Source organism: Vombatus ursinus, unplaced genomic scaffold (assembly GCF_900497805.2).
Source record: "Vombatus ursinus unplaced genomic scaffold, bare-nosed wombat genome assembly UNPS02009205.1, whole genome shotgun sequence".
NCBI lineage: Eukaryota > Metazoa > Chordata > Mammalia > Diprotodontia > Vombatidae > Vombatus > Vombatus ursinus.
Window position 1 is genome coordinate 16,280,312 of NW_020948983.1, and position 20,543 is coordinate 16,300,854.

Below are 20,543 nucleotides of genomic sequence, written 5' to 3' on the forward strand. Positions count from 1 at the left end.
AATTTTGTCTTTGCCTTGACAGAGCTAAGGAAGGAAGAGATTTATCCTTTCATAGACCAAGAGAGCTAGAGACATCAGAGTGTTTGTAGAAGCCACGTGTCTTTTATTTCTCATACTTTAGGGAGTAGAGAGCTGGAGATGTTAGAAAGATGAAAATGTGTATGAAGGAGAGATGGACTTCATTTGTGATTACTGATCTCTTCTCTAATAGTCCCTCACAATGATCTAGAACAGTTGGGGTTAATTAAAAAAGAAATGGGTGTCAATAAGGATCCCTGTGGGCTTAGAAAGACTTAGAAAACCACATTTTAATATTATCTACTTTTTTGTATTTTTATTTATTTTGTTAATTATTTCCTAGTTATATTTTAATCTGGTTCCAGCTGCATTCTAGAGTATTGTAGGCTACATGTAGTTTATGGATTATGTGTTTGGTACCTCTGACCTAGAATTTTAAATAGGTTAAAATTAGTCTTAGATTTTTAAATAATTATTTTATGTATTATTATTGATCAAATTACTTTTATGTATCAGATTATAATTAAAATTATCATGTGATTATAATTTATTTTTAAGAAAATCTCTTGATAAAGTTCATAATTCCCACGTTTTTGACAAAGGAATTTTTTCAATACATGTCACACATTTCTTTGAATCCTTAGGCATTCACATTTCCAGAATAATAATGGTAGTAGTAATAGATGATATTTACATAGTGCTTTAATGTTTACAAAGCACTTTAACAAATATTTCTTCATGGAATCCTCACAACAACCCTATGGGATGAGCAGTATAAGTATTGATACCTTCTTTTTTTTTTTTACATGTATTTAGGGTTTATATTGCAACCCAGAGCCACCTATTTGCCCATTCAGCCTTTGCAAAGCCAGAGTAGAGTTCTCATGTGAGTCTTTATGCTACAGCTAAAACTTTGGGGGTTCATTTTAACTAGGTAAATGATATGGCTTGCTGCCCCTCCTCGCTTTCAGTTGCTCTGGGAACCAGTGCAGGATATATCCAGTTCCTTGACGTTACTGATGCTGAATTACCTCAAGTTGTTCATAATGTTTTCCTGACCCGATCTTCAATACAGCATGTGCAGTGAGTATAACTGGAAATGAGTGCAACTTGTGATACCTTGTATGATATGTTTGCTGGGAATAACATGAATCAGCGGTTTTGAGGTGATGGCATGGAGATAGTAACTCTTGGCCTCCATAGTTACTAACTCTAGCTGAATGTTAAAGGGACATAATAGGTTTCTTCTCAGTGTGGTATATCATATGTTTCAGTGTGTTGTCATAATTTTTACTTTGATTAATGAAACATTTTAACATTAACATTAAACATTAAATGAACATTAACATAACATTAAATGAAATATTCTAACATTAACATTTTACTCTTTTTTAACATTAAATTTTGAGAAATTTCAAAATATCTTAATTTTTTTTCTTTTGTGATATTATCAGATATTGATTACAGGGCACCACGATGTGGCATGTGGCATTTCACTCATGTCATTTTCTGTGATTAAAATATTCACTGTAGGCTATTATTGTATAATTTTAATTGAATCAACTCTTTTGTAACTCAGTTTTATTTTGTTTTTAGTTCTGAATTCTTGCCCTCACACCTTTCCCCCTCTCCCTCCAGAGTGAGAAGGCAAGAAAAACAAAACCTGTTACAAATATTTATAGTCAAGTAAAACAATTTTCTACGTTAGCCATGTTTTAAAAAAAAAAGAAAAAAAATGTTTCAATGTGTAGTCTTAGTCTACGAGCTTTCTGGAGTGGATAGCATGTTTCATTATTCGGAAAAAAAATGTTTCAATGTGTAGTCTTAGTCTACGAGCTTTCTGGAGTGGATAGCATGTTTCATTATTCGTCCTTTGGATTTGTGGTTGGTTAGTGTGTTGATCAGAGTTCCTAAATTTTTCAGAGTTGTTTATCTTTTTGATATTTTGGTTATTGTATAAGTTGTTCTCCTGATTCTGTCACTTCACTTTGCATTACTTTATACTCATATTACTAAGTTTTTCTGAAACTGGCACCTTCATAATTTCTTTTTTTTTCTTTTTTTTTTTGTTTTGTTTTTTGTTGGGCAGTGGGGGTTAAGTGACTTGCCCAGGGCCACACAGCTAGTAAATGTTACATGTCTGAGCCCGGATTTGAACTTAGGTCCTCCTGACTCCAGGGCCGGTGCTCTATCTACTGCACCACCTAGCTTCCCCTACCTTCATAATTTCTTACAGCACAATAGCATTCCATTACCTTCATATACTGTAACTTGTTCAGCTATTCCTCAATTGATGGACACCCCCTTAGTTTCCAATTCTTTGCTACTAAAAAAAAAAAAAGAGCTGCTTGCTGTAAATATTTTTGTATGTGTGGGGTTTTTTCCCTTTTTTTTTTTAATATCTTTGAGTAGAGACCTAGTAATGGTATTGCTAGGTCAAAGGGTATGTATTCCTTAATAGCATTTTGGGCATAGTTACAAAATGTTTTCCAGAATGGTTGGACCAGTTCATAGCTCCACCAATAGTGCGTTAAAGTACCTCTTTTCCCATAGACCCTCCAAAATTTGTTATTTTCTTTTTTGTTGTTGTTGTCATTTTTGCCAATATAATGGATGTGAGGAGGTAATTCGGAATTGTTTTAATTTGTATTTCTATTATTGATTTAGAGCATTTTTATATGACTACTGATAACTTAGATTTCTTCCTCTGAAAACTGTTTATTCATATCCTTTGACCATTTATCAATTGAGGAATGGCTCTTATTCTTATAAATTTGACTGAGTTCTTATAATCTTATAATTTGCTGCGAGGATTTTTCTTCCCAATTCCTGCTTCTCTTCTAGTTTTACATTGGTTTTGATTGTTCAAATCTTTTAAATTTTATGTAATAAAAATTATTCATTTTGCTTCCCATTAACTTATCTCTTGTTTGTTTATAAAGTCTGACACATAATTTTTTCCATGCCTTTATTTAATAATGTCACCTTTTATGTCTAAATCATTTACCCAGTTGGAACTTATCATGGTATATAGTATAAGTTGTTGGTCTATACCTAGTTTCTTCCAGACTGTTTTCCATTTTTCCCAACAGTTTTCAATAACTTTGTAGAGGAGAGCTAGGTTTCTTTTATTTCCTCTTACTCCATCTTACCTACACCTCCTTTTGTATCACCCTCTTGACTAGGCAAAGAAATCATTATTTGAAGAGATAATCAATCTCCTGTATTACTGATGTGTATGATTTGTAAGGTATCTATTAAATTCACAGGTAATCAGTTTCAGTCATTGTAAAGGATACGGTCTCTTACTTAGAGCAAGGTACTTCTTCTATCTGTAGCAAGGCACTGCCTCAATCTGCTGAATGCCTATACTTGAGTTCTGGTTAAGATAAGCCCTTGCTTCTGAGCTCAAGAATAGGGTTACAGTATCTTCTTGCCCCAAATCCTGCCACCAGAGATTCCTAAGGCTTCTAGCATCTTCTACTATATCTCAGCCGTAATGGCATTAAGCAGAGCTATTTAATTTAAAAACAGAAAGAATGTACAAATTCAGAAATGTGTACCAGGTTGGATTCATGTCCATCATTTTCTCTAGGCCTCTAGAGCAAAACATCCTTGTTTAGTCTCATTCTGTCCCAGCCAAAGAGTGATTTCATCTGTGTCAGACTTTGTTTACAAAACATTATCAGGTGATTTGATTCCCCTGTCCTTCCCCAACCCTTTGCAGGATTGCTTTGACTCTTAAGCATGATAGTACATACATTATCTTGAGAGAAAAGAATGCTGGATTTGTATGACCATGGAAAAGTCATTTATCTACTCTGAGTCTCAGTTTCAGGCCTAATGGATAATATGCTAGACTTGAGTTCAAGAGATATGGTTTCAAATACTACCTCAGAAAAATTCCTGGCTCTGTGACCATTGGCGAGTCAGCATCTAAGAGCATCAGTTTCCTCATGATATTATGTGGAGATATTATAAATGGCAAACCACTTCAGTACTTTTGCTAAGAAAACCTCAAAATGGAGTCTTCTGACAAAGAGTCGGACATGACTGAAATAACTCAAGAATAGCAACAACTATCTTACTCATTTGTGAGAAAAGTACTTTGCAAACTCAAAGCATGTTTAAATTTGAATTATTATTAAAGTGCTAAAAAAATGCACTATCATCTATCATGTACTAGCACTATCATCATCATCATCATTATCACCATGATGTTTTTTTCCATGGAGAAGTTTGAGTTAAAAAGGCATCTCTGGAAAGGTTATTCCATCGTTTCTGACTGGATCTATTTCTGGTGAGGTTTGCTTCCTGAAACCAATTTTTTTCTGAAATTAGTAATTTAGTAAATAGTCCTCTCTCTCCCTTCATTCAGGGAAATATGATTGTGAAAGAAGTAAGGAAAAGTAATGGCAATTTTTCCATCATCTCAAAAAACATGTTGGTATAACACCCCAAAAGTATGCAAAGACAAGTTCCTCCATCCTCCTTATATCTTTTAAGGAAGAAACATTAAAAATCATTATCGTGAAGAGGCCAATACTCAAAACTTATTTCCCCATCTTTTAACTTGTGTATTTGTTCAAGATTATTTCAGAGTCTGTTTTGAGTTCCACTCCTATGGAAAAGGAGGTGGGGTCTCTATTGTCTCAGAAGACAAAGAACTAAAACTAACAAGTAGAAGATAAAATAAATTAGAATTCAGATGACTCTACAAAGCCCTACTCTACTGACATATTACTAAGTGGAGATAATTCTGGGTTCTTGAGAGCTATCAGTAAACATAGGCTCTGGCAGGTTCATGTAGGCTTCTAAAAAAGGTCCCAGCAATAGGCCAATCAATTTTCTAAGGACCAGCCTAAATAAGTACAGAGCCAGCTCTGTACGTATAAGCTGGCCATCTGATAATGAATTCTTTGGCCATGGTAATCCACAAACAAAAGAAAAATACAAAATGATCCTCAGTCTTTTGCAAATCTTTTCCTCTTCTGCAGTGACAGTGGCAGAGTAACAAAAAGAGGGCACAGAGGTTACGAAGTACCACGCAGTTTTCATTCATTCTATAACTTTAATTATTGACTAACCAATAGATGTACCCACTAGTGGAACTGAATCATGTCATTCTTGTGTATAGCTCATATTGTATATAGCTCTGAGGATCCTTATCCCAATTCCCATTCTCACAGGCAAGTCTCTGGTCCCCAGACTTTGCTACATTTCCCTCAGGATTCTAGGGCTACTCCTGAGGGGCCAGGAGTAAATTTTTAAAATAATATATCCTTTTATTTTCACAAGCCCTCTGAGAATTAACAGACAAATCTCTTCAACTAGCTTTTGATAACTCATTTAAACAACATATTTTCCTCTAAGAAAAATTGTGAAACACCTCTCATTGTTCTTTCTTTACTTATATCTGTTGGAATTATCTTCTTAAGTCTGTTTTTGTATACCATTACAACTAGTTGCATTTCAACGATAACTTCTGGCATGTCTAAAGGAAGCAGGCAAATGTGTTTTCATAAACAGTTGTGCATATTGGTTAGAAGCATTCATTGTGTTTCCTTTCAGCTTAGGCCATTTAAACTTTCAGAAAGTCAAGCCAACTTAAGTAGCAACATTTCTGTGCCAATATATTTACTGTTGACAGTTTGACCTATCAGTTGAAGAGAGAAAATAGCAAGAGGATTCAGGTTATTCAGCCACTTTCCTTGTTAACTAATAATCAGTAGTAAGTAAGTGAGAGTAAGGTACACCACTCAGAAGAAAGTGGCAAGTTAAGATTCCTAGATAGAATCTCAGAGTTTTCAAGTTAGAAGAAACAGAATCACAGAACTTTGAAAGATGAAAGAGATCTCAGTGGCCAACTAGGAATACCCACTACAACATACCCAATAAGTAGTCATCTAGCATCTTAAGAGCTCCAGTGAGGAGGAACTCATTACCTTTCCAGGAAGCCCATTCCACTTTTGGATGACTCTCATCTTTAAGTTTTTCCTTATATTAAGCCTAAATTTCCCTTTTCCCGACCTCCCCACATTCCTCCTGTTTGAGACCTCTGAGGACAAAGAAAATAAACCTAATTCTTCTTCAACCTGACAATCCTCCAAATATCTCAACATGGTTATCATGTCCTGTCTGATTGACCCCAAATCATTCAACTGATTCTCACAGGACATGAAGCCAAGGCCTTCACCACCTTGATTGTCCTTTTCTGAATGCTCCAGGAGTACTTTGTAATGTCATTTGTTTAAGTCCTATTCTATTGTGTTCCCTCCCCCCACAGTTAGCTTCCAGTAATTAGCACTTCAGTTTCATTTAACGAATTGAAATCAATTAGCTTTTACAAAGGGATATTTAATGAGAAGATATAGTCGTAATAGAAATACAAACCTTTTTCCCAGTATCTGGGGACACTTCCCTATACCTCCCCAGTCCCTGGGAAGAATGTGCTCAGACTTAATAAAGTTTCTACTTTGACCCACAAGTTTACTTCCAACTGCAACATGACTGATGTGTCTGCATCTCTGCTATAGCTGGATTAGTCTGGGCAGATCACTTGGGATTCCATTCCTCACTGTTCTTCCAGCAAATCTTGGCGTCATCTTCACTCCTAGACCTCCTGGTGACATAATCTCCTGACCTTTTGAAGTTCACAAGGTTGTAGTCAACACTAATCTCCTTCACTTAAAAGAATATATATACCAGTGACAGAAGCAACAGTCAGGTAATGTACTCTCACTTCGTGAAACTCTAGGTGAGGGAGAAAGGTTGTACAGTCTTCTCCCCACTAGAGGCCCACAGCTACTCATCCTCCAATGCCAGCCAGTCCAGAAAAAGCCTGCACCAACCAGCTTGCCCTGGCTAACTAGTGATTCTTTAATGTATTCCAGTTTTGCCCATGCAGCTAATCCACAGTATATCTTCTCATCACAGGGTTAACAGACCATAACCAGCTACAGAAAGTCTAAACATGCTTCTAAGCAGAGAGCAGAGTACTCCTTCAAAAATCTCATGCCAGGAAGTCTTCTTAGCCTCTTAGAGGCAGGATTACCTACCTTCTCACACTTCCATACACTCAACATTTTTGTTACAAACAAAACTGGAAAAAAAAATGAAGTTACAGATAAATGGAAGGTTAACTGGTTCTTCTGGGAGAGGCAAATAAAGGAGTTGGTTTTATTTTACACCTAAAGGCAACAGCGAAAATCATTTTATGGAATATTTGGTCATCTTGTATTTCAGTGGTCATGATAAATATCTACAAAAAGACCACCATGAAAATCATTGCAGCCTATGTTCCAATAATTGTTGTGAAGACAGAGAGAAATTTTGCAAATCCTAAAACTAAAGACCCTCTGAATGAAAGTAGCACATACTTTGATATTTAGTGACTTTGATGCAAAGGTGGGAATAGGTGAGAGTGGCAAAAAATGTTGGAAAATACAGATAAGGAGTAAGGAATGAGAGAAGCCAATTCTCATAGTCTACAAAAGCTTCATGTCCGTACATGGTGAATATTTTTTTTGGTGAATATATTTTTTGTAAATATATTCCACTTTCTGAATAACATCATAAAAAATAAAACTTCATGTTTAAAGACAGAAGTAGGGGTCATTCAAATACATTTAAACACCCTAACCTCCCCGTTCCCCAATCTCAAATCCCTTGATCACCCACTCTATCTCAACCACATACAGGGAGTATCAATTCTAGGGCTCAATGTCAGTCCCAAGTCTTCCACTTCTAATTGATCAATTAATAAATGTTTACCAAGTTCCTACTATGTTCCATTCACTGTGCTAGGTACTATGGATACACAGAAAGCCGTGAAGCAGTCCTTGCCATAAACTGTATACATTCTATGCTTTAAAACTCTGAAATCCCTCTGATCATAACAGATCATTTTATGTCTCCCTGTGCCTTACCCCTCCTAAACCCTCTTCTTGAGTCCAGTTCCTCTACCTGTCAGTACTTTCATATGATATTTGCTCATGCTTTGAATTAATTTCCATACATTTCCAGTCTTAACCCTGTAGTTAACCATTCCACCTTGACACTATCTTCTAACCTTACTCCCTCCTGGATTATCACCACACATGCATTGCCAACATTTTCTTCTTCTGCTCATCTCACATTTCTGAATTGAACTGAAGGAAGTCAAAACAACTCTGCTAACTGGATACACTACAAATTTATGCTATCTAATATCAGCTGAATCCTCTGCTACAAATCAGTCCTTTTACTTCTCCCTAATTTGTTCTCTATTGGATTCTCCACAGAAGATATTTCAAATCTTTTCTTCTCTCCACAAGCCTCCCTGTTCTCCCTACCCTATCAGCTAAGTACTTCACCTCATATTCTACTCAGAAAATAGAGGCCATGCACTATGAACTCTCTTTTCTCCTCTTTGCTAAGACCAAGTCCTTTCTTTACTCCATGTCCTCCCATCTTCTCTAGAAAACTGCTTCCACAAATTATTACCATTTTTCTCTCTAATTTTTGATCTCTTAATGCCTTCCCCTTTCAACTTATCTTCTGTTTATTCTGTATAAATCTTGTATGTACCTAGTTGTTTACATACTATCTCATCCACTAAAATATAAGCTCCTTGAGAGCAGGGACTACATTTTTGCCTTTCTCTATATCCCCAGCACTTAGCATAGCAACTGGTACATAGTAAGTATGTAATAAAACAGACTTACGCTCACCAAAGTTACTTACTTCTGTCATGGAGGAGATCTAGTACAGTGTCTAAGATGAGGGATTCCCTGTAAATTCTGATGCCTCCCATTGTTGTGGCTGTAGCTCCTCCTTCATTTTTGAAGAAGACCAGTGATGACATGGGTGATGTCTTGATTTGCACATAAATTGGAATTAATGAGTCAGAGTTGCAGAAAGCTGGCAGCCTCACTCTCTCTTCCAGAGTCATCAAAATCCAGTGGTAAGACAGAAGTCAAGTTGACTGGTGATGACCTGGGATGCAGTGGATGAGCTTTGATGTCTGACCAAGCTCTAAGCACTCTATAGCCTCTGCTTCAGCGGCCTTCATGGCCATTAGAACAAACTGTCGTCCTCTGCCCATTCAGCTGGGGGAAGTCTTCGCATGCTTGGGGTAGACATCCCTCAACTCATCAATAGGTTTGAGGCCTGTCAGTTACCCTCAACCTGGTTTAGCCCATCTGCCAAGACAGTTTTACCATGGTGTAGCTGCTGCATATACCTTTAATATGTTTGTTTATTGATGATCCTGTGTTGATTGTATCAAACCCCAGAACACTGCATATTCTTATACATAAGATACATAAGAAAAACAAAGTGGATGGAGAATGCTTATTTGTCTCGATTATGAAATGCTGTTGGATGAACAGCCTATAGAGCTCATCTGTCAGTGTATATAACAAGGATAGACACTTCAAATAGTCAACAACTTGGGCCTAGAATTAAAGGAGGAGGAAAATGAGCTGGGTTGCCTCTTCAAAATTGAAAGGTTCTTTTAGTTATCCCAAATTTCTCCCTGAAACAAAGGCTTATCTTTTAATATCAGTTTTTATCAGTATTGTATGGCTGCACTAAAGAGCAATGGACAAGCATATGATGGGTGTGAGCAGGCTGAAGCACACAAGGAACTATGATGAAGAGTTGGAGCAAAAGATACCAAAGAAACATGTAATCAAAAAAGAAAATGGGTTGCCCGTGTAATGAGAAGGAATAACTGATAGACAGCCTGTGTGCTCTACTCATATCTTCTCAATATTAGGGGAAAATAAGGAATGTATTTACATCTATTGGGTGGTCCTCCCTTGGCAAATTTGGTAGTGGAGCCATGAACAAGCTTTGGACAAGATGGGCAGATGTAATCTATGTCATTGTAGGGGATAGCCACATCAATAAAACCCATTCCAATGTACAGAAGAACTTCCTAACAATTAGAGCTCTTGGGAATATAGTTTCATGAAGGGTAAAAGACCATGAAGATTCAAAAGACCTTGGTTCAGATAATTTAACCTCTCTGGGTCTCAACTTTCTAATCTCATAATGAAGGGATTGGGCTTAGATATTCCTTTCCACTCCTAATTCTATGATTCAATTAAATGGATTGAATTGACCTAATGGTAAATACCCACTAGTAGATGCATTCAATCAGGGCTAGATGACCATTTGTAGGGAATGTTTGTATAGCAATTCAGGCATTGAGCAAGAATTGGCCTAGCTCACCTCTAAAATCTCTTTCAAATGTTCTTTGATTATAATGGGGAAAAGTATAATCAGTTTTGTTTTGTTTTGTTTTAGTTATGACCAGAAGGGTCAGTACTTGATAATTGGAACTTCTGATGGATATATCTTCATTTTAAATGCCAAACCTTCACAGTCATTTAAGGTTCTTGGATTCACAGGTAATATTCACATATAGCTAGTATTTGTTGATTTGGATTTTCTAGTCTTTCTTCCAAAGAGGTTAAAGTTCTGAGAATAATTGATCCGTGCCTGAATGTTTGTTGCATACATATTCCTTGTTAAAATAAGTATTTCAGTTCTATGAAGAATAGTGGGAAAGTTTACTTAACCAGCACTTAATAAGTATTTACTATGAGCCACATATGATATTAAGTGCTGGGGATAGAAAGAAAGGCAAAAACATAAAAATAGCCCTTGCCCGATATGTAAATAAATAGGTATATACAAGATACATATAGAGTAGAAGGGAAGTAACCTTAGAGCAGAAGGCTAAAGTGATTAGAAGAATTAAGAAGATCAAATATAGGAGGTAGCTGTTGAGTTGCATCTTGTAAGAAACCAGGGAATGTCAAGAAGCAGAAGTAAGGAGGGAGAGAATTCCAGGCATGGTGGATAGATAGCCAGTGTAAAAGTATGGGCATGGGAGATAGAGTGTTGTGTTCGAGATACAGCTAGCACACAGCATTATTAAACCTTAGAGTGTGTTGTGAGAGTGCAGTATGAAAAGACTAGAAAGGAAGAAAGGAACAAGGTTGTGAAAAGCATTAAATGCCAAACAGAAGACTTTATATTGGATCCTAGAGGTAATAGGAAGCATTAGAATTTATGGAGCAGCAGATTAGGGATAACATAGATCTGTGCTTTAGGAAAGCCACATTGGCTTCTATGTGGAAGATGGCCTGGAGTGTAGAGAGACTTGAAGCAGGGATACCAATTAGGAGGGTATTTCAATCATCCAGACAAGAAACAATGAAGACCTGAACCAGCATGGTAACTATGTAGGTAAAGAGAAATGGTCTTATATGAAATATTTTGTGAAGAAGAAATGACAATATTTGACAATGGATTTGATATGTAGGGTGAGTGAGACTGAGGAGTTGAGGATGACACTTGAGTTTGAGAACCTGGGAAACTGAAAAGATAGCACTGCCTTTGGTAGTGATAGGGAGACTGGGAAAAGAGGGCTTGGGGTGGGGATAGTAAAGATAGTGAACACTATTAGACATGCTGAATTTGAGATGCTTATAAGATACCCATTTGTAAATGTTCAGTAGACAGCTGGGGATATGAGATTGGAAGAGAAATGGTGGAGATACATAGGTCTGGAAATCCTTTGAAAAAAGATGATAATTGAACCCACGTGAACTGATGAGATAACCAAGGAAGATAGTATAGAGAAGAAAGAGGAGAGGACAAAGGACAAAGCAGTGGTATACATTCCTTCAACCTCCTTTGTTAATGGGCATGGCAAGGATGAATATCTAGGGAAGGAGACTGAGGAGAGGTTTGATAGGTAGGAGGAAAACAAGAAGAGAACAGCCTATGAAAAACTAGAAAGGAAAGAGTTTCCAAGAAGAGAAGATGATCAATCATGTCAAATGCTGCAGAGAAGAGAAGTGAAAAAAAAATAGAAGGATTGAGAAAAAATCTTGAGCTTTGGCCATTAAGAAATCATTAGTAATTTTGGACAGAGCAGTTTAGGTTGAAGGATGAAATTGTAAATAGGAACTTTGGGAATATAGAGGTTTGGTGTCAAGTTGTACACAACAGTCAAACATCCCTTAGTTTGAAAGATAAGTTTTATAGATTTTTTTTTTTTTGAGAATTACATTGGAGGATCCTGGAAAGATGGTGCATTAGGTCAGAAAATTCCAAGCTCTCCAGACTTCCCCTACAGAGAAGACAAACTAGCACCTCAGGGTGAGGATAGGGCACTAAAAGTAAACAAGAGTTTGGGTAGAACAGTGGTCTTCCTGAGACTATTGGGAAAACACCCAAAGAAAAATCCCAGTAACAAGGTTTGGTCTTTGTGAAGAGTAAATACCTCCAGGCTAGTTACGCTGAAACAGGAAGCAGTGAACCCTGGGGCTTGCTAGGTTGGGGTAGCCTCAGCCCCAGCCACAGGAGCTTTCACCTCCGGGACAGTGTGGGAAGTCTGGCAGCTGAGCGGAGGAGGAAGATTAAAAGGAACCTCTTCTGATAAGGGACACCAGGCCCTGCTGCGCTGCTGAGATCAGCCCTGGTTGAGAAGGAACTAGCACATGCCTGTTAAGTGCAGAAGCAGAGTAAGGTCCACTGTTGTCTGTGGACAGCCTTTCCTAAAGCACAGATGTATGTTATCCCTAATCTCCTGCTCAATAAATTCTAATGGCTTACAGTAGGGTGAAGTTTTTTGTTTCTGTCAGAGGGGAGAAGAGAAGGAAGATTTGAACCATCCCCCATATCCCAGGACTAGACATGATTATAGTAACAAACTGCTATAAATTTAAACAAATAAAAAAAATTTAAAAAAATGAGCAGGTAAAGGAGACAGAACCCAACCATAGGTTGTTACTATGGGAGTAGAGAAGACTGTGGTTCATCTTCAGAGAAGGTTATTGAAGCAAAGAAAGTCTTTCCTACCCCAAAGAGTGATGTCAAATGATAAACCTGCCTAAAAAGAATTCATAGAAGAACTTTAAAAAGATTTTAAAAATAAAATGAGAGAGATTGAGGAAAAATTAAAAAAGAAGAAAAAAGCAAGAAGATTATGAAAAGAAAGTCAACCAACTAAAAAAAGGAGATCCAGAATCTTAAGGAGGAAAACAGTTCCTTGAAAATTAGACTTGGGCAAGGGGAAGCCAGCAAAGTTAAAAGAGACCGAGAAATAACAAAACAAAATATAAAGAATGAAAAAATAGAAGAGAAAGTGAAACATCTCATAAGAAAAACAACTGATCTGGGAAACAGATCAAGAAGAGAAAATATAAGAATAATGAAAGCCATGATCAAAAAAAGAATTTTGATACCATAATACAAGAAATAATTAAAGAAAATTGTCCTGAAGTGTTAGAACAAAAGGGGAAAGTAGAAATAGAAAAAAAATCCACCAATCATGACCTGAAAGAGATCCTATGAGGAAAATCCACAGGAATATCATAGCTAGATTCCAAAACCCCCAGCTCAAGGAGAAAATATCATGAGCAACAAGAAAAAACCAATTCAAATATGGCAGAGCCACACTTAGAAAAACACAAGACCTAGCAGCAGCTACACTAAAATTCCCAGGTCTTGGAACATTTTATATTGAAGAGCAAAACAGCTGAGGTTGTGGCCAAAAATATCACATGCTGCAAAGTTAAGCATAATCCAGAAAGAAAAAAAAAATAGATATTTAATGAATTGCCAGACTTTCAGGATTTTGTTTAGGAAAGACCTAAAATCAATAGGAAATTTGACATACAAGATCCAAGAGAAATATAAGGTAAACATCAAAGACTAATTACAAGGGACTCAATAAGGACAGACTGTTTACTTTTTATACAAGGAAATGTAAATTGTATGTCTAAGATTGTTGTTAGTTATTGGGTAGTTCAAAAGAAAGAATGGGGTAGAGCGAAGTATGATGTGATACTAAAAAGTAAACCCCCTAGGAAAAGGTAAAAAGAGTAATTATCTTACACAAATGAGGTGAAGGAAGAAGAACTGACACCAAGGAACTGGATGGGGGAGGAGGCTGGTAGTTCTGGAACCCTAGAAGGGCATAAAAGTCTTTTAAATTCAGAAAGAAATAAAAGGCTAAGGGGATAGGGAGGGAGGAGAGGATAAGGGAGAGATCTCTGGTAGAGGGGTAGGTTAAGTAATAGGAGGGCAAGGTAGTGGGTAGAAGTAAAGTAGAGGAGGCAGGAGGGATAGGAAATAGGAGATACACACAAACATAAAAAAAAGGTCAGGAGCAGAATTTATTAGGATAAAATAGCAGGGGTAGTAATCATGATCTCAGACAAAGTTAAAGATAAAATAGATTTAATTAAAAGAGAAAAATATGGAAGCTACACTATATATCAGCCATATTAATCATATTGTTTTAGACTAAAATAACTAGAAAATGTGAGGTTGGAATATTGTTGTGGTATTGGAAACAACGAGTTGGTGGACTTAGAGAAATATGGAAAGTCTTGGACCTGTGAAGGAAGATGTTATCCACCCTCAGAGAAACAGAGGACAAACTAGTACTGTCTTACATAGATGCATATCAATGTATATATCTATATATGAGTATGATTATAGATAACTAAGTATGTGTGTATGTATGTATGTGTATATGTGTGCATATGTGTGTATATGTGTTTATAAATATGTTCGTATATTTGTATGTATTGTATGTATGTGTGTGTGTATCTTCACTTAACTGTAGCCTTCTTTGGGGAAGAGAAGAGAAAGGGGGAAAAAAGAATGAAGTAAAAAGTGCACAGCACAGAACAAAAGAAAACCTACAAGGAAGCAAAAGATGGACAGCTTAGGACACAATGTATAATATTTATTATATAGGCTTTCTTGAAATGGAAATTTATTGCTGTATATTTTGAATCCTCTTATGTTCTGTGCACATGGCAATGCTTTTTTTCTTTTCTTATTTTGTATTTGAGTTTTAGTATTTAAGTTTATAATGGGGTTTTTTGATTTTCTTATTGTGTATTTAAGTTTTAGTAGGTAAGTTTAAAATAAATTAATTTTTAAAAAAGAAAAAAAAATTACATTGATGTTTGGCTTTGAATGGATTCTCTAAAACATATTTTGCTCATATTCTTTATATTTTCTGTTATATTTCAAGTAATGTGTTGCAAAAAAAAACCCAACCAAATTAAACTAGAGGTGTGGTAGAAGTTGAGATAATTTTAGATTATAGATCAAAGGAGCTTACTTCATATCTTTAATGTCCTTGTCTTTAGAATGTAAAATATCAAAAATGTTATAAATTTAGAGACTGGCCCAGAGTATCTGTTACCATTATGATAAAAATGTCTATGTTGATCCTTTGGAGTCATTCAGCCCCTGTAATTTCAGACAGAAATTTAATCAAGGAATGGTTTGTAATGAAATCCCTAAATTGGAATAACCAAAGGTTTAAAATGTATCAGAGATGCCAGTCTGTGTGTCTGTTTCTGTCTGCTTTCAGAAATTAATGGTAACATTGTACAAATGTCTACAGTCTACATTTCTGAAAAAAACCTAGTTGAAGTAATGGTGCTTGTCAATACTTCACAAAGTGAAAGGAGCAGATTGGAAATATTTTCTCTGCCTGAAGCTATCTTAACAGGTAAGGAGCAAGTAATTCAGTCATATATGGATTACATACACATTACTGTTATCACCTTATGGTTTGTTTCAGGAAATGCAAATATTTTCAGGAAAAGAGTAAGAAAAAGAGAGAAGGAAAATTGTCCTTCTTTGTGGTACAACAGGAAGGTATTGCTTAATGAAGTGAGCATTGTGCTGTTTTGGCTTGGGGCAGATACAGATTGGAATAACGGAAAGCACCCTAAAATTGGAATTGGAAGAACTGGGCTTGGCACTCACATTCTCTGTCACTCATATCTATATCACCTTAGACAAATCGCTTAAGCATTATGAGCCTCAGTGTCCTCATTTATAAATATAATAATTCTTACTTTCAATGTTATCATAAGTCTCAAAATGAGATAATATATGTAGTGTTATTTAAATATAAGTTATTATTATTCACTTTCTTCTGCCAGCCTATTTTGCTTTTGAGTCTGATAGGAAAATTGGGCAGGACTGACACACCTTCTAAAATATTTGGTTATTTTGTGATGTCTTCTGTTTTATAGCTTCAGAAATACTATAGTTAAATTCAAGTAACTGCGAGGCTAGTTACCTGTTAACTGGTAGGCTAGTTAGCTGTTAAAGAAAATTTTCTAACATGGAAAGATACGTGAAAATAAATTCCCCAAATTCCTTTAGTGTTGATGTAAAAGTAGCTATGAATAGAAACCTGTCTACATGGTTTATAGATAATATTCATACTTAGAGTAACATAGATATCTAAAACTTAAGAGAATGTTTTATATTTTTGCTTTAACTCTTTCTGTACACCCAGGAATTATTTTATTCCAGGTGACTATTGAACTATTGGCATATCTAAGCTATAAAAATTTGAGTAATTTTTACTCAGTATTACACAACTTGTTAACATCAGAGAAGAAAACAAAATATGTAAATGATTTTAAAAGACTTAGATTTCATTCACCAACTAGTTTTACTTAAGTGACATTTTAAAATATTTTTGCTTTTCATAAATAGGAAAGTACATATTTTCCATATTGGGTTTTAAAAGTTAAATTTGAAGTACAAGTCAGTCAATCAGTAAACATGTTAAGTGCCTATTATAGGCTAAGTACTGTGGCTAAACATAAATAACTAAAGTGATTCATTCTTTTCCCCAAATCTTATAGACCCTGACAACTGTTGTGATGAAAGAGGGAGGCTGAAGAATGACATCATTAAGAGGAGGCGATATGAAATAAATCATTCTCTAACCTCTGCTGTCTTGGATTTACACAATGAACATTTATACGGCTACTGTAGTCATGTGCCATATATCTGTACCTATGGTATTCCTGAAAAGGTATTCTTCTGTTGCCATTTATATGCCAAAACATGGAACATTATGTCATTTTCCTTAACCATTAAGATAGAAAAATTGTATAATTACGTTTCATTCTCTGGGCTGGTTCCAGGGAATTCTAGTCAATACATTCTTTATTGATCCTGAATTCAAGCCAGTATCATTTGGAACTTACGTGGCAATAATATAGTCTTTATTAGTAACATTATTATCACTATGAAGTCAGAGTTGTTATATGAACATATGAAAAATAGGAGAGCATTTAATGATAGTAAGGAAATAACTTACTGTCTTTTTTCTTCTCTTTTTTCTCTTATTTTCCCTATACCCTAAGAAACAGAGGAAATATTTCTGTATATTTGTAATGGTGTGTGGCCCATGATCCAGAAGACTCATACCCACAAGGAGGTGCTCTGCTTTGAACTCTTATATGCCAGATTCGTCTTAAAGGGACCTGACCCAAAAGAAAGCGATCAGATTTATTGTTTCTTTCTGACTTCTTATCTCTACCTCCAGTAGCTTTGGGAAATATTTTTTTAAATAGAATTTTATTTTTCCAATTACATGTAAAGATAGTTTTCAACATTCATTTTTTATAAGATTTTGAGTTCCAAATTTTTCTTCCTTCCTTCTTTCCCTTCCCCCTTCTCAAGACAGCAAACAATCTGGTGTAAGTTGTACACATGCAATCATGTTAAACGTATGGAGAAATATCCTAAACAAAGCTTTTGGCTAATGTCTAGCATCTTTCCAAGACCCTATAGAGCCTCTTTTTAAAAAGGTAGTGAATGTACAATACATTGATATTAGATTTAGGACAGTTACTTATTTTCTTTACCCTAGAAAATGTTCAAAACACAAATGACCCACAAGGGAGTATAAGCAAATGAAGAATATAAAAGAAGAACCCGTTGTACTCATGAAACTCTCCTGAAATATTAATTTGTCAAATAGATATTTCACATTCTCCTCATACACACATGGTCTGAAAAACTTTCCTGACCAGCCTGAGAAAGGCTTGGCTTTCAACAACTGTTCTGTTATGGCATCCTCCTGTTCATAGTGCTCTTTTCCTGTGATAAGTAGAGCTATTTAGAGAGCTCCATACCAGAGAATAGCTGACATCTGATTCTAGAAATACTCAAATTCTTAAACTTTTGAGTTTTGCCCAGGCTGAAAACATCCATTTCTTAGGATTGCTAGTTGCTGGTCTGCGTTCAGAAGAAAATAGAAAGAAAAGTAAGCCAGGGCCTCAGATTTGTCTAGGAGAGTGCATGTTTCCACTGTCATTTGCTTGTAGACAATGTTGCTACACATGGAAAGGGAGGAGGAAGAGAGAATTCTCTTCTCTCTCCCCACCGATGCCCCGCTGGAAATCCAAGGGAGAACAGTGGATCCCCAACAAAGCAGGAACCAAAGAGGTTGAAATGTGCCAGTTCTACCTCTCTTAAAGCAACCAAGAAGGAAGCGGGTGGAGGGAGAGCTTCTTCCTGGATATTGAAATGGCGCACTTCAATCTCTTTAATAAAAAGTCTTTGAGACATCAGTCTTTGGAACTGAGTTTGGGGCCATCTTTATAACACTTACCGAAATAATTTTGTCTGAAAAATATACCTTAAAGCATGAAACAAATTTTTGAGAACCCAGATGGAAATAACATTGAAAAAAAAGGATAGACCTTATTTATTAGGTCATTGAACCATGTATGCCTGCTTATTTCATATCGTAATGTTGGGTATTTTTTTTTTTAATTTGTTGTTATTTGGTTGTCCAGTCAGGTCCAACTCTGTGATCCATGGTCCATATCATGCTAATACTCTCCAGGGTTTTTGTTGGGTTTTTTTTTGGTTTTTTTGGGGGGTTTTTTTTGGGCAAAGATACTGGAGTGGTTTGCCGTTTCATTCTCCAGAGGATTAAGGCAAACAGAGGTTAAGTGGCTTGCCCAGGATCACGTAGCCAGTAAGGGTGTGAAGCATAATTTAAATTCAGCTCTTCCTGACTTCAGGCCTAGGGCTCTATCCACTGAGACACCTAGCTGCTTCCTTTTTTTAATATACCAGTGATCAAACTGTCAACAAGATTATGTGGTTTTTTCTTATAAGCTATAAGAATTATTTCCATTATCTTAAATATAGCTTGATATTTTCTTTTGTGTTTACAGGATAGTAAAGTTGTAGTTCTCAAACCAGAGATCAAAATGCAAAGCAGACATTTTGGAACTGGAATATTGTGCCTATCATCTCATGGCAAGTGGCTAGCATCAACAGCCAAAGATGGAATACTGAGTATCCGTGATATTAATAATTTGGTAAGTATTGATATCAGCATAAAGCTCTTAATATAAGCTCTGAGGGAAATCAGTATAGAAAGTCTAAGAAGCAAATACCTTTAGGGATTTTAGAAAGGGGAGGTGGGAATAAAGCTTTTATAACCTCCTAAACTTTGGCTTGTACTTTGTTATGGATTTTTAATTTTCTTGATTTCTTTCTATTCACAGGCAACATAATAATTTTTTTAAAATTCAATTTTATTTTCTAGTTCTCTCCCGCTTATCTTCCTCATTGAGGAAATATGAAAAACAACACCTGTTAAAAATATGTATAGTTAAGCAAAACAAATTCTTATATTAGCCATGTCAAAAAAAAAATTGTATGCTTCAATGAGTTTCATTGAGTTTATCACTTCTCCTTCTGGAAATGGGTAGCATGTTTAATCATCAGTCCCCTATAGTTATAATTAGTCATTGTGTTAATTAGAATTCCTAAATCTTTTATAGATATTTATCTTTACAATATTTTAATGTATAAATTGTTTTCCTGGTTCTGCTCACTGTAATTTGAAAAAGATCATACAAGACTTCCTAGATTTCTTTATCAATAACAAAACTAGCAGAAATCATATGATTATCTCAATAGATGCAGAAAAAGCTTTTTAACAAAATGTAGCACCCACTTCTATTAAAAACACTAGAGAGCATAGGAATAAATGGAGTTTTCCTTAAAATGATAACTACTATCTATCTAACACCATCAGCAAGCATTATATGTAATGGGGATGATCTAGGAGCTTTCCCAATAAAGTGAAACAAGGTTGCCCATTATCACCACTATTATTCAATATTGTACTAGAAATATTAGCTTTAGCAATAAGAAGAAAAAGAAATTGAAGGAATTAGAAGGGGCAATGAGGAAACAAAACTATTGCTCTTTGCAGATAATATGATGGTCTACTTAAAGAATCCTAGAGAATCAACTAAAAAACTATTTGAAATAATTAACTTAACAAAGTTGCAGGATATAAAATAAACTCATATAAATCATCATCATTTCTACATATTACCAACAAATCCCAGCAACAAGAGATAGAAAGAGAAATTCCATTTAAAATAACTGTAGACAATATTTGGTAGTCTACCTGCCAAGACAAACCCACATGAACACAATTACAAAACACTTTTCACACAAATAAAGTCAAATCTAAACAATTGGAAAAATATCAGTTGCTCATGGGTAGGCCAAGCTAATGTAATAAAAATGACAATTCTCCCTAAATTAATTTACTCTTTCAGTGCCATACCAATCAAACTACCAAACATTATTTTATATAGCTAGAAAAAATAACAAAATTCATGTGGAAGAACAAAAGGTTAAGAATCTGA

At 35.6% G+C, this 20,543-nt stretch overlaps 1 protein-coding gene across 1 annotated transcript in view; it reads left to right on the plus strand.

Annotated features, from left to right (window-relative positions):
• Positions 1-20,543, plus strand: part of LOC114035485 (cilia- and flagella-associated protein 43-like) — a 166,088-nt gene that overhangs the window by 53,152 nt on the left and 92,393 nt on the right. Inside the window, exons 13-17 of the mRNA XM_027851631.1 lie at positions 953-1,101; positions 10,312-10,415; positions 15,416-15,556; positions 16,713-16,885; positions 19,047-19,193. Coding sequence (XP_027707432.1) covers positions 953-1,101; positions 10,312-10,415; positions 15,416-15,556; positions 16,713-16,885; positions 19,047-19,193 — 714 coding nt within the window. The remainder of the gene's footprint in view (positions 1-952; positions 1,102-10,311; positions 10,416-15,415; positions 15,557-16,712; positions 16,886-19,046; positions 19,194-20,543) is intronic.